Source organism: Chaetodon auriga, chromosome 4, assembly GCF_051107435.1.
Source record: "Chaetodon auriga isolate fChaAug3 chromosome 4, fChaAug3.hap1, whole genome shotgun sequence".
In the NCBI taxonomy this organism is placed as follows: domain Eukaryota; kingdom Metazoa; phylum Chordata; class Actinopteri; order Chaetodontiformes; family Chaetodontidae; genus Chaetodon; species Chaetodon auriga.
In genome coordinates, this window is record NC_135077.1 from 28,869,446 (window position 1) to 28,884,080 (window position 14,635).

The following is a 14,635-nucleotide window of genomic DNA, read 5'->3' on the forward strand; positions in this document are numbered from 1 at the left end:
AATATCCAACTCTGTGGTCTTGTATTGTGTCATGAACCTTTCTATTCAATTCCTAACAGCCTTAAAGTGTGATAACACCTGCCTTTGCTCAGCAATTACATTTATCTGTACTTACTCAGGTTGGAGAATGTGTTGCTTAGACAGTCAGGTGTCCAACGAAGATAATTTTCTTCAGATTTGTGTGTCTGAAAAATGGCATTTTACAGTCAGAATGTTGTGTGTTGCTTGTAAAAAAAAAAATGGGTCCAGTATTTTCTTCTCTGACTCTGGGGCGAAAGAATCGGTCATAATCTGAGTTCACGTTTATTTCTGTTTGGAATCAACGGACTAAAGACCAACTGCTGGTCTCAAGGGGCGGGTCAGTGGCGGCAGCAACGTCACACGCTACAGGAAATGACGTGTCGGTTCTTGAAAGAGCAATGTAGTTGTAGATCATCTTTTGTATTAATTGACGTTTCCGGCAGTTCTGCAGCTGGATTATGCACTACTGTGGAGAGAACAGCAGATGAGAAGAATACTGGGAGCAAAACGAGAAAGACAGGATACACTCTGAGTTATCAGACAGAGCGGAACAGCGAGACAGCAGCGACATTGGAAGCACAAAAACAAGATGAGTGACACCGCTGTGGACTCCAGCACGCTCTGTCTCTTCGATGTCGATGGCACGCTAACGGCCGCGAGACAGGTCATTTGTGTGTGTGTGTGTGTGTGTGTGTGTGTGTGTGTGTTTGAGTGAGTCAATTTGTTGTCAGTTCAACGTCCGGCTCCACGTTGTTATTCCGAGCGATACTGTGTTCCCGAGAAACCTTTGCTTTGACAAGTGGTTCCATCTCGACAGTATGTGTTATATGGTCAGTCTGCGCACTCACTGATATGATATAGTAGTGATAAATAATAGTATATGGACACGTCAGCTGTATGAGCACCCGACCCTTCACACCCTGAACAGGACGTGTCTGGCTGAACGCAAAGCCACGAGTATCCTACTAGCTAACGCTTTTTTACGTTTTGACAGTTAGTTTGAGTTTGTTGTAAGGTAAAATATTGAAATCGACTATAAAATATGGGCACTGTTGATCATCTTCTACATTCAAGGACACAGCAGTCATGGTCACCACGCTGATGCTAATGGTGTTTCCTCTTGGTTTCACTGGCATTTTGCAAACAAGTAGAACCAGTTTCAACTCCTCTCAGCTTTGTCCTACCTGACATATGAGAGTTATAGCAGAATTATTTAGATTATCACAGAGTATAACTATAATATTTTGCAAGGTTACGACAAAACTATTTAGTTTCACAAAACAGATTCAAGATTTAATCAAATTGCAAGTGGCGATTAGAGAGCGTGTAGGTGTGTTTCATGTTCATGTTTAAAATGAACAAATTATTAACAACTGAATTAATTTGACGAATTTTAAAGTGCCGTAATTAACGTATGTTGCATCATGGAATGTGTGTGATATTACTTGTATTTTAGTGTAGCAAATGATCTGGTGACTGTCATACAGGATGTCCGTGTCAAACGTGGCTCCTGTGAACAGTTTGTCTACTTTTGCTGATGTGTGCTTCCTGAGCGGAGGTGTGACTGTGCATTTCTGTGTATGTTTTGAGAATTATTCTGAAAAAAAGAAAGGTCCATTGTTTCTTAAGAGGGTTTAGTGAATGTTCAAAGCCGGGTAACCAAATGCACAATCAGTGCGTAACAAAATATTGGAGAACTTCCAGAAGAACAACACAAAAATCTGAACAGGTGACTAATGCTGAACATTCTTAGTCATTGTGAAACACTGAAGAAGCACAGCCTTTTTCAGTTGGGATGTGTAACAGTTGACATGAATCTGACAGATGAAACACATGCAGATGCTTATGCTGGTGTTATATTTCATTTTGAGTGACTGTTATGATGATGGCTGTTCGATATTGGTTTTGTTGCTCTTGTTGCTCTTGTTTATCCCATCATGTCAGTAATGTAACTTCGGTGTGTGTTTTCAGCATGTGACTCAAGATATGGCCGAGTTCCTTGAGAAGCTCAGGACTCGGGTTCGGGTTGGAGTGGTCGGAGGGTCGGACCTGTGCAAGATCAAAGAGCAGCTGGGAGATGATGGTGAGACACACATCTGTACCTCTACTGTAGACCAGCTATACACCTATCCTTCAAATATGTCATCAGCTTTACTCTTTGTTAAACTCGTTGTTCTGTTGGTTTATGTGTGCAGTGATCCAGAAAGTGGACTATGTGTTTGCTGAGAATGGTCTTGTGGCCTATAAGAACGGACAGTTTCTCTCTGTTCAGGTAAGATTAAAGCAACTTTTTCATTTTAAAATGGCGTTTTAAAATGAAAACTATCTCCATTCAGTTAAGCGTTTTGGCAGTGTATCAGAAATACTCTCCCTCCAGACTGACATGCCTCTCTATGTGGACATGTTGCTATGGTGTTTGTATGTGCAAAATACCACGTAATGCGTTGTTGTCCTTGTTTCCCTGGAGGCGTCCATCTTGGTTTTCCGACTTGTTGTACTGGAATACGGTCAGCTCGGGTGTGACATCATTCCCACCTTCGACTTCCGAGGTAAATGGAATGCACCGTTAGTGCCTGATGCGCGTTATCGTCACTCACATCGAGTCGTCTCGACCGTAAACTAAGAAGTTGTTTATTAAACTAATCTTTGCCTTTACCCCGAGATGAATCCCACAGAAGGCCCAAAGCCTAAGTGTAACATCAAAGAGAGACGTTTGTTTTTTTGGTGATCATTGAATTATGAAGTTGCACTTAGACTTTTGGTCCTGTGCTGCAATTGCGAATAGAGTTCCCTGCAGATTTTCAAATGACTTTTACCTGACTGTTCTCAAATTGACCGTCGTATCGTTATACTGGAAAATATGTACAACTAAATAGTGCTCAAATATATTGACATTTAAATGGACAAGAACAAAAATCTATTCAGATCAATAGGTTCTCAGGGGCAGGGCTGAAGTTTGCCTTCATGTAGCACGACAAAAAAAGAACTTAACTGCACAACTGCTGCTAGCATAGACAACAATGTCAGCAACATGTTTGTGTTTTGTTATCCATATTGAATTAACTGCTGATGGCAAGGCTCATAGGTATATATGACTGTCATCTGATTTCTTCCGGGAAAAGGGTCACGTGATATTGGTATGTTGAATCGGGGATAGGCACTTGGTGACTAGCAAGGCCCAGTCAGGAAGCGAACGTGGGTGTCCGCATTATCGTGTCCACACTATGAGACAATCCTGAAGTTTTCAAACTAGAAAGGGTTAGCAGTGTTTCCAGAAATCTCCTTGGGCAAGATACTGAACCCCAAAACTGCCCCCGATGCTGTGCCATCGGTGTGTGAATTCATATGTACATCACTGGTTAAAAGCGTCTGCCAAATGACTAATTGTAATTGTAAAACAAAAAGGTGTTAGTGTGGATGTAGCCTTACCCTCTGTCCCTCATGCACTTTTATGCAGACGTTTTCAAGCCTGTACCATCAAAGTCTTTGTTTGACAGATTCAGATGAATTACCTTCCAAATCTTGGTTATGTGAACAAAAACATACAAAGTTGCCCTGCATGCATGATGTTACACCATGTTACAGGCCCCAGGAACTTTACTGTGTCTGCTTGCTGTTATTAGTCCATCCAGGCCCACATGGGAGAAGAGCTTCTGCAAGATTTCATCAACTTCTGTCTCAACTACATGGCCACGATCAAACTCCCGAAGAAGAGGTACAGACGGGCATGGGTGGGCTACAAGTTGCGCAACATTTGAAAGTGTGGAATAATGACAGATGGTAACGATCGAATTCAGACTAAATTGTAATGTGTGATGTTTTACAGGGGGACATTTATTGAATTCCGCAATGGCATGTTGAACATCTCCCCAATTGGACGCAGCTGTACGCAGGAAGAGAGGAAAGAGTTCTACGAGCTAGATCAGGTAACACACACACATCCACACTCAAGCCACTTCTTCGTCTTTTTTTTTCTGTCAGCTCATGGTTTTGGCCACCACCAACCAGACAGACACAGAGACTAGTTGGTGAACATAGTGGAGCATTTAGCAGCTGAAGAGCCAGATGTTTGTTTGTTTTTTTTGTTTTTTTTTCTAGGAGTTTATGGAGACTTAAAAGTAAACCAATTCTGTTCCTTTGTGCCTGAAGGATGTGTAATTAGCTAACTGTTAAATGTTTGTTAACGCCTTTCAATGCGATAATATATCAAATGTTGTTTTCAGCTTGTTCTGCTGCCCTCAGGAACCAGAACCTCAGTGAATGCAGCTGTAACTTTGCATGTCTTGGCAGTGTGATAGCAAGATTGTGTGAATGTGATATAATGTACATGTCAAATGGTATTTTTAGATTTAGCTTTGCTGATTACACTGTCACCCAGAAATCTGCAGTGCTGGGACTTTTATTTCCTGTTTGCTCCTTCCAGAAAGAGAAAATCAGAGAGAAGTTTGTGTCCGTATTAAAAGAAGAGTTCAAAGGAAAAGGATTGTCATTTTCAATCGGTGAGTCATCTGTGTTCATGGCAATTATACAGGTTGTATTTACGGTGAATCTGTTTTCGAAAGCAGCACAGGTTCGTTTAAATCTGTTGGGAACACAGCATCAGTAGCAGCTTCAGACTTATGTGCTTTAAGTAACAGGCCATAAAACAAACAAACAAAACTATTACTAATTGAGACAGTAGGAGATAGAAGGTCATGTGGTCAGTGTGATGTACATTTTCCTGCCTCTGGGTCCTTGTTTCTCTGCAGGAGGGCAGATCAGCTTTGATGTGTTTCCTGACGGTTGGGATAAGAGATACTGTCTGGGGATTGTTGAGAAGGACAACTACTCAACCATTCACTTCTTTGGAGACAAGACCAAACCTGTGAGTATGTTAAATCCTGCAGGGCAGAAAAATAATGACTGAGTTCATGTAGGTTCTTTCAAAGATAACGTCAATGCCATATCAACAGAACTGCCAGGTAGAAGCAGTGGTGAAAAGATCAGAAGATACAAGCCATTGAGATTACACAGCTGGAGCATTGAGTTGTTTTTGATAATGTACTTTATGTAAGGAAGTGTGTGTTGTGTGGATGGCACCGTAGCTGACACTGACAGTTTACAGTACACTTGCTGAGTCAGCTTTGATCACTGAGGTTAGTCTACATTGACATGGTGACATTTAAAAACACACCCCTCACTTTTGGACCACCTGCTTAGCGAAACTGCTTTTAACAGATTTATTCACTGTGTAGAGCATTTTTTTTTTAAATGTTTGCTTTGGGTGTGATTCCAATTTTTGATCAATTATGGCAAAAATCCTAACTCTGATTATTTTAGTCACTGTTAAGCTCTCGATACTCATTCACTCTGGAAACATCATGCATTCATTGAAGTTTTTTTTAGAAAATCTGTGGATTTCCTTGAACTTTAAATATAATTCAACTGAAAAACAATTAAAAATAAATCCAATATGTACAGCAGCATCATGGGCTTCGCTCTGTCCTTTTATTCTGTTCTACCTGCGTGATGAGCAACACACTGTCAGCTCTGGGCACGTTACACATACAGTCATCACTGCAGAGAGTTGGTACGTGTGCTGCAAGCTGTCATATGCTCAGGCTCCCTCCTGGTGGCTTTGCCAAGAGTGATATAATAGCTGTTTCTGGTTAGTACCTTTAAAGCCCTAGATTTTGTCCCATCTCATTACTGATATTTTGAAACTGTTCATATACATTTTGAGATTTGTGAGCACTATTGGATGCTGTTAAAAAAATCATGGACTATGTCTGGGTGTCTGTGAGTTGATGCACAAGTCAGTACAACACTGCACAGAGTTCCAGACTGACCACATTCCAGTTTGTCCACATGCTGTGTGTGAAAATGATAACACCAGGTGTTGGGTTGTTAAGACCTAATGAGACATCACACTAGCTGACTGCTATCCCCATTCAAGAGCCTTTTTTAATCTAGTTTAACCTTGACACACACACAGAATATGCAAGATTGCTAGCTTAAAAAAGCTTTTTTTGTGGCATTCATATTCATAGCTCTCCAGTACTTTTTTCATGACTGTGCTGAGGATGGAGCTCAGCTAGGCTATTAATAAAGACAAAATATTTAATCTCAGGTCAAAATGTCAGATGAAAATGCCTCTCTGATGGCCGCCCTCGCTCTCACTCCTCCCCCGATATTCTCACACCTAACTCAGTGAATTACAAACCAGAGTTTATAATTCAGTGGGAAGACGAACCAAGATGGATTTGTTGAGTTTTATTTGGTTTCTTTCGAGTTTGAATAAATATGTATTTTTGTAAATTGAGTCTGGTGGCTTGCCAAGAGTGATATAGTGGCTGTTTCTGGTTAAACAAAAAGGACGTAGCTCTTCAACAAAAGGGTGTATTTCTGTAGGGATCAGACACTTAGAACAGCAATCTGAGCCTGTTAGTGGCAAAAACACTTTTAGTGGACACACACTGGTGGTGAGCAAGTGTCCGGAGGGATGACGTTACAGTCTATTTGGTGGCTGCTGGCTGGAGCACCACTTTTTTCAAACAGAAACCCCACATATATAGATGTATTTGCTCTCTAAAAATGACTGGTGTTTACACTCCTCAGTGACTGATATTTTTCTGGGAGTAGACATGAGACACGTTCCTGCACCACTCCATTATGGACACCATTATATTCTAAGGCACACTCACAGTATCAAAATGAACAAGATTAAATTAATAAGAAACAAGATATCGTGATCGTGTATATGTGAATAAGGGTAAACAAGTTCAAATATTTCACACATTTCCCCCCTTTGTGACTTCATTAATGACAGTACAAGTATTCACAGAGGTGTTTTGCACACCACAGAGGGCCACAACTGCAGAGAGGTTTTTATGATGCTGGAAGCTGCTGACATTTTGTGCAAGTTTCCTTACCTGCTTGTTCTGCTAAGAATTTCAACCATTGGTATAACAGGTTCTCCTGGGATCTCACTGGCTCTCCCATCTGTGGCACCTTTCATCTGTTGGAATATAGCTTTTTGTAAGGCAGTTAGGTGTTGCGCATCGTTAGATCAATTTCAAGCTGCTCCTCCTCTTCCTTCTGTTGTGTTTTACTTCTTAATCTCAAGTGATAACATGAATGGTCTCTCCTACAATGTCAATGCCTTGTAATTCAGCAGCGACTCACACCTTCCCTGGGCTGCTGTCTAAATACCCTTTCTATGTCCTACGAAAGCTTATCTAGAAAGTCTATGTTCAACAAAGCCAATTCCTATGAATCTTCTCTCTCATGTGTTTCCCAAATTGTGTAACTTCCCACAAATATTCTCACCACCTCCATAGTCTTGTTCTGACTTTAGTCTTCCCCTTCTGCGGCGTACGATACACCTGATACACTTCCCTGACACAAGGAGAGTGGTAGCTGCAGGACTTACACCACTCTCCCTAATTCACATCACCACCAAGTTAGAGTTAGTATTTAAATTCACCATTGAGCCAACATTTAGACCACTACACCAATTTAGATTCTTTGGAGCAGGGATTCTAGCACTCCGCCTCTAGCATGTGCATGGTCGTAACAACAAACAATTAAAATATCTTGATTGTGCATATAGTAAGAAAAAATATGATGAAATATTTACCACAATCGGATAAACTTACATGAAGGCCCAAATAATTCTGAATTTGTCATAGACAACATTCACAAAGATAGGGGGATCTGATGCGGTCAGAAGGTTTGGGAAGGATTTAGACACCATATTTTCATCTCCAGCATGAACTAAATGCTGTTAAGGTACAGTTTTCAACCCACAACAGCAGGACAAACCTACAGTTAACCTGCAGAATGTTGTGGAAAAATACACTAAATGACTGAAGGCAGCATGTGTCGTGTCAACGTGTTCAAAGAGTTTTGAACAAAAATCCCAGTGCCACCATTTGCATGTGGCCTTGTGAGCATGCATGTAGGATGCACCTGCCTAGCTTAGTTGCTTTAGGATTTATTTTCTTCTTAAAAAATAAAAGAAAATCCAGACACAAGGAAGCAGGGTTTGTTTGTGTCTGAGCTTTAGTAATCTGTGACTTAGAACATCACAGTGTCGCCTAACTAACCAAACTCTGTGTCGGTGTTTGTGTGGCTCTTGTTACAGGGAGGAAATGACTATGAGATCTACTGTGACCCTCGGACTGTCGGCCACGAAGTCTCCTGTCCAGAGGAAACGCGACAACTTTGTCAGCAGCTTTTCTTCTCATGAGAGAGAGGATACCAAACACTGTCACTGTACGTTCCTGTCATTTTTACAGACAGACAGGAAAGACATCAAACAGACATATTCTTTCTTCTTTTTTGTTGAGATCTGATCTTGACACCTAATTACTAAAATAATACATTTAATGCAGAGACTGTTATAGTGTCTTTGATAATGTCGAGGAAGGAGTCAGTGACTGAAGAGAGGAGGGAATTTCTGGGTACTTCTGGTCAGGTTGCCAATGAGAGTCATAACTGTCACGGCTTTCAATGTGATGGTGAAAATATTCATTTAAAACTGATCAGTTAACTTTTTGTTTCATGTCATCATGTTGTCCTCGTTGGTAAATGTTGAGCCAAAACCTTACCGGCACAATTCTTCCATTCACAGGGACTAATGCAGCTTTTAATTTTGCATTATGGACACAAAACTCAACTGGAAATCTGTTTGCTTGAATCTGTCATTCCATATACTGCATGTCAATACCAGATGATTCTGAATCTGCTTTTAACTAAATCACAGTTCCCATGTGACACTGTGACAATCAGTGACACAAACAGAAGGTGTTTTCGTTGTTTTCACATGTGATTTTGTAGTGCAGTTAGTGGAAGCTTGTCACTGTTAATGTAACAGACCCACATGCTGCTCTTTTTTCCTCAGAGCTACTCGTCTTCTTTGGATTTTCTGTTGAAGTCTTTGCAGGTTTGACTCGTGCAATAAAAGGAAACTAGTCTCAGTAACATGTCTGTTTGTAACTTAAGACATCGAAATCCATGCTGGAAAGTATAATATATGAGAATATATGAAGTGCAGTTGAGACTGGCTACTAACAATATTGGAGTCTAAAAATATATTGGCAGATTTTTGTTTTTTAACTTAACCCCACAAGAAAAACAAACCTTTTTGTTGAAGATACCCTCAAATTGGTTATTGAATAAATTGAGACCAGGATGTACTGAGCAGGACATCTTGTCGGTCCTCTGTGATGGACTAAGTATGTCATGGTGCGTCTAAATGACCACACACATCTGCACTGACGTTACTTACTGACCCACGTATACACTGATACTGATATATGTGGAACATAATTGTTCCTATGCTGATGTTTCATATGTATTCTACATGGATGTAAATGTGTTAATAAAACAAACCATGAAAACTCTCTTTAGGAAATATGATGATTAGTATGTCATAGTGTTACATGGAGGTGGTCCTGTTGTCAGCGGCTCAATTGTCAAGATGACCGACATAAGAATGTTCAGAGGAAGACTCCATGCTGAGAAATGCAACACATTTTAGAGCAATCATCCAATCACAAGCCAAACTGTAGGCCCAGAAGCCCTTTGCCATGCACATGGACTGCAAAATTTGAAATCGCACCTGATGTCTAATGAGCTTTGTCAAATCTATGTGTTCATGAAGTATGCAGCTAAAACCTCTGCATTGTAACCTCTGCACTGACTATTATTCAGCAAGGGTTCATCATGTCAGTCCCCTCTCATGTTGATTGGCACTGTGACGAACCAATAAAACAATTATTTAAAGCATTCCAGTGTTCTAATAATTCTGTTTTTTGTTGGACTGAATGTCAAAGAACATGTCAGACCCAGTATATAGCAGTTCTTTCCCTTTGACAGTGCATTTATTGATCATTCACATCAATGGGCACAGAACACACAAACACACATAACACATCACAGACTACAGTGAAATGTACTAGTTAAGAGGGAGAGGAGATCATTAGATTCAGTCAGTGCTGTCACACACAGCAAGCAGCATGGTGACATTTATCATCATCAACAGAGTGATGTTCTTTTACCTTTTTATATCTGCATGTTGCCACACCAGTCTGGACCAATGACTCAAACTGTTCCACAGCTTTAAACTGGGAAACTTTAAAATATACCAACAATGGACAGAGGGGGAAAATGTTCTCTTTTTTCTTGACTTGGTCGTATGACTTGATTTACAAGACAATGTTCTTAAAATCTGTGGTTAAAAATTGGGCTACATCATAATTTGTGCTAAAATATTTGGTCACCTTTGTTCCTTAATCCCACAGGTGGTTCTCACTGCTCAGCACAACTGCCAGTAGCTTTAAGATGAACTCCTCAGTCAGCATGTGTTTGGTATACAGTGCTCAGTTTTCTTCACAGTCTGCTCACCCACATTAAAGTAGCAGTACATGGAGCAGCAGGGTTTCATATCAGCTTTAAATACACTAACACATCACTGTGCTCCAAAGGGTCACTCTTGGATAATAAACACTGTATAAGCTTGTTAGAATATGGAATGCACTTCAACACAGAGATCCCCCTGGACAGCATGGAGATCATAAAACAAATTAAAATTTTTCTTCTGGCTGTTGGTAATTCAAATAAGTGGGTGTGTAAAAAGCGACAGATCACCTGAAAGAAAATAAGCCACAAGTTCTGAAGTTCTTACAGCTAGCGATCAAACACAGGCTTTATACTGGCTTTGGAAACATCAGGTATATGACAAACTTTACTGGATTTTATGATATACACTTTCTCATCTGGAGGATTCAGTTGATTTGAGGATAAATATTACATCAGTGCAGACATCATGTCCTATACAGTATACTGAAATGTAACAACAGAAAATGGCTTTAAAAAAACATGTTGCACACAGAAAAACTAATGACCTATTCCTGGTCATCTCATCTAACCTAATGGCCAATCACTCGAGCTGGGTCAAGAAATAAGTTGAGAGTGTATCTATGACATATTCTATTTTTAAAAAGAGCCTGGTTTTTGGAATCTGATCTGAGTTCATATGTTTTGTTCAAACTCTCAAAATCTAAACACAAGAGCATAGTGGCAGGTTTGTGTTTAATGGAGTGATTTGGTTCTGGACAAGTTACAAGGGAAGAAATAATTTAAGACTTGAGTGCAACAAGACATCATGTAAGTTCAGGATATGGAAAAGACATTTGGGCTGTCGGCTCATTGGCCTCCCAGTATTTAGACTACAGCTTCCCTGATCCTGGGTCAAGCTGAAGACGTTTAAAAACCCTCACACTCGCTCAAAACATTGATCAGTTTTCCTCTACATGAACAAACATCATAATTTTCCATTGAAATAATTTTCATCTGACTGAATCAGCTTTTAATGACATATATACAGTACATTATATTACTGTGTTGGAGTGCTTTACTAGAGGCCCCTCAGACTGTCCAACTTGTATGCTACATCTCAAGGAGATATGACGTTTCAGACAGCAGGCCGGTTTAAGAGCACACCTCTCTGCTGCTTCCAGTGTGTCTTAAGTTCAAATGTCTGCTGGCCCTACAAACAAATACCTCGGAGGAAAAACTATTACTACTAGGACGATAATGCATATTATTTTACACAGAAGGGGGAAGACTGGGTGTAAATAAATCATTCAGCAGATCTTCCACCATGTTGTAAATTATTTGACATGATAAACATGGACTCAAGTTCAGGTTTGTCTAGTAACTGTGTTTTATGTACTCTCTGAAAATCTAAATCCCCTCATCAAGCCAGTCAAACATGATCTGGCTGGTTTCATGCACCTTGTAATTTGCTCACCTAAAAGTAGTAACAGTGAATTCTTTAAACTAAGAGCAAATGACAGTAATTGAGCGCACCAAAAACCAACATCTACATATAAAAAACTGCAACATCTGCAACAAAACATGGAATAAAAAAAACAAGTCCAAATAAAATACTAAATTGGTGGCTTTCAGTGCCTTCATCTAAAATGTGAACTTTTAAACAGCCAGTGAAGTTTCTCCCTAATTCACTGTGACTCCCTTTTAATCTATTTTAAAAAACAAGACACAAAATCCAACCACCTTCCACTCAGTTAGTAGCCATGTTTAACTCATCACAGTCTGCCTCACCTTCCAGCCAGTTGGCAGGGTTCCCTTTTCCTGTCAGGCAGAAGTAAAAGCAGCCTCATCTGAGTCCAGGTCCTTTCTGTCGTCTCCGCCACTGGACGAGCGGCTGCTGAGGTCGGCCACACCTGACTCCAGGTCACTGCAGGTGGAGACGTCATCAGGGTCGTGATTCTTGAGATGGGTGTACGGCCCAAGAGGAAGGGTGAGAGCGGGGTCCTTGGTCTGAGCCTTTTGATTGGCTGGTACAGAAGAGTCTGTGTGTCCATTGTCCCCCGCAGGGCTGGTGATTGTGTCTGTGTAAATGGTGGGCGGGTCCGGCCCGCAGTGTCTCTGCCGCAGGTGGCTAGTCCTGCTCCTCTGAACCTTGATCTTCTCCCACGTGATTGGCTTCCCTGTCAGGGCTGCCAACCTCTGCAGAGAGAGAGGACAGAAAATACACTTTCTTTAATTGGCTCATAGGTCTTCCATTCATTTATCAGAAACGTTAAACTCTTCTCTCACTGTGAGGCGGTTAGGAGGTGTGAAGTGTGGTTTACTGACACCCGTGATTAGAGACATCACCAGGATTAACTGACATTTATTTGTTGTGTAAAATCAAATGAACATGTTTAGGAGCTTCTAATGAGCCATAAATATTAACAATTCTTAAAAATTCTTGTAATTACATCACCTCCTACCTCAATGATAAATCCAGACTCTATAAATATGCAAAATGTTGTTGATTTCAACTGTTTTTAACTGCTGGACTCAAGATGTCTGACTCTTCTCCATCCTCAGTGTATGTGCATTTCAGGCTTCAAGTTTAATCAGTGTATCATTTGTTCTTTGACTTTTCCGTTTCGAAGCAGAATAGGAAAACAAACAAACAAAAAACAGCATTATATGTTTGTTTTTCATTTGTTTTAAAATCAAAATGGCAAAAAAAAGAAAAAAGAAAAAGAGACTTGTGACAATAACGCAAGGACTGAACCCTCTTCTTTGTCAGTGTTTGCTTCATTTTTTACTACTGAAACAGAAAACAATGTTTTTTTGTTTTTCCTATTTGTTTTTAAATGAAAAAATCAAAGAATGAACAATACACACATTAAGTTTCCACATTAAACTCGTCTAAATATTGGATAGTGGCTTCCAACTAGTTGTGATGTCACAACTCCTGCTGATATGTTCTTGTGTTAAACTCAGATTTAAGTAACAGCGAAAAACTTTCCTCCTTCAGCAGGGGAATGTTAAAAAGGCCTTCTAGTGTCTCTGCACTCACATCAATCTCCACTGTGATGATCAGACTTACAAATGAGGTCACAAAAGGCAAAACACATTTCTGAGTAGAAAGGGACTTCAGAATCAGAATAGACTTTACTTGTATTGAACTTTTCAAAACAAAAGAAAGAAATGACTTTGCAAACCTAAGCTCCTCAGGGAGGGACTTCCACAGCTGCAGCGCTCTGACAGAAAAATGCCCCATTTCATTTTGTAACGAGACAGGCTGTAGTGTTGCAAGGATGGGTGTGATATGGTCTTGTCTCAGAATCTGTTAAAAGCTGGCTGCATGAATGAGTGGCAGACGGGAGCTAGTCTTCGGGCTGAGCCCTGAATACCTTGGTGATTTGTATGTCAAAGCAAAGATCTGAGTGAAAGATCACACCCAAATTGCAGGCAGAACTGATGTTGGAGGCCTCCAAGATTCTTTTTCAAGTCAAAGGATTCTGGATCACCTGTTTACAATAGTGGAATAATTTGAGCAAATTCCATCAGGACATGGAGGTGATCTTTTTTATTGTAATATAATATCATTTACCTCCTTAAAGTCAGGCAGATTAAAATGACTAAAAGGTGGAAGAGGTCCCTTTCTCAAAGGTTAACTTTTGGCCCCTCAAAGGCTTCCTTGTGGCCAGAAATGGTTTAAAGGCCCCTCCAGTCTCCACTGTGGCTACTGGAGTACAAGAGATGTGTACGCAGGCAGGAGGTGCACCTGTGATCAGATGTTTGCAGGGGAAGGAGAGGTGATGCATTATATGCCTCCTTAGCATTGGCATGAAATAAATCCAGTACCCAGTGTATCTGGCTTTAACGTGTATAGCCATGTGTCCGTGAACAGCATAATTCCACGCTCCCGGTATTCCGTCTGTTACCAAGTCAGCACTACTAACTTATCCACCTTATTGGAGGGGTTGCACATTCTTTTGTGACTTCTACTCCTACAGCAGTGCTCAGCTCCAGCACAACCTCCCCATCTCCTCCTCAGCTCCTGGGGAACATCGGGTCTCTCCCCATGTAGCACTGCTGTATTACAGTGAACTATCAGCTGATCCCTGATGTAAACATTGGGGCCATGGTGCACTGCATGTATGACAGAAAACAAGCTAAGTAAAAGAAAGCTCAATGGTAACAGCTGTAACAGGCTGCCACTTGTGTGACACCATCTTCTGAGCTTCTGGAAGAAGCTGCAGCATGAAGAAAATAAACTCTTCTAACCTACTGCTATTTTTTCATGTGAAGTGTGTATTTT

The 14,635-nt window shown here is 40.5% G+C and overlaps 2 protein-coding genes across 4 annotated transcripts in view; one reads left to right on the forward strand and one right to left on the reverse strand.

Annotated features, from left to right (window-relative positions):
* The first annotated feature begins 370 nt into the window (after positions 1 to 370).
* pmm2 (phosphomannomutase 2) lies at positions 371 to 9,792 on the forward strand. Of its 2 annotated transcripts, XM_076728110.1 has the most exons (9): positions 379 to 685; positions 1,993 to 2,104; positions 2,217 to 2,293; positions 2,489 to 2,570; positions 3,645 to 3,736; positions 3,848 to 3,947; positions 4,445 to 4,520; positions 4,770 to 4,885; positions 8,147 to 9,792. In XM_076728110.1, exons 3-9 carry the CDS (start codon positions 2,235 to 2,237, stop codon positions 8,249 to 8,251), a joined length of 630 nt encoding a protein of 209 aa, XP_076584225.1. In that variant the 5' UTR covers positions 379 to 685; positions 1,993 to 2,104; positions 2,217 to 2,234; the 3' UTR covers positions 8,252 to 9,792. The 2 variants fall into 2 exon arrangements, with proteins under 2 accessions (XP_076584224.1, XP_076584225.1); XM_076728109.1 differs by lacking the exon at positions 2,489 to 2,570 and having other exon boundaries at positions 371 to 685.
* The window catches only part of LOC143319281 (phosphatidylinositol-3-phosphate phosphatase MTMR7-like), a 28,726-nt gene continuing 23,629 nt past the window's right edge, over positions 9,539 to 14,635 (reverse strand). For both annotated transcript variants that reach the window (XM_076728103.1, XM_076728104.1), the window contains exon 14: positions 9,539 to 12,540. In XM_076728103.1, the coding sequence (XP_076584218.1) occupies positions 12,166 to 12,540 (375 nt within the window). In that variant the 3' untranslated portion in view covers positions 9,539 to 12,165. The remainder of the gene's footprint in view (positions 12,541 to 14,635) is intronic.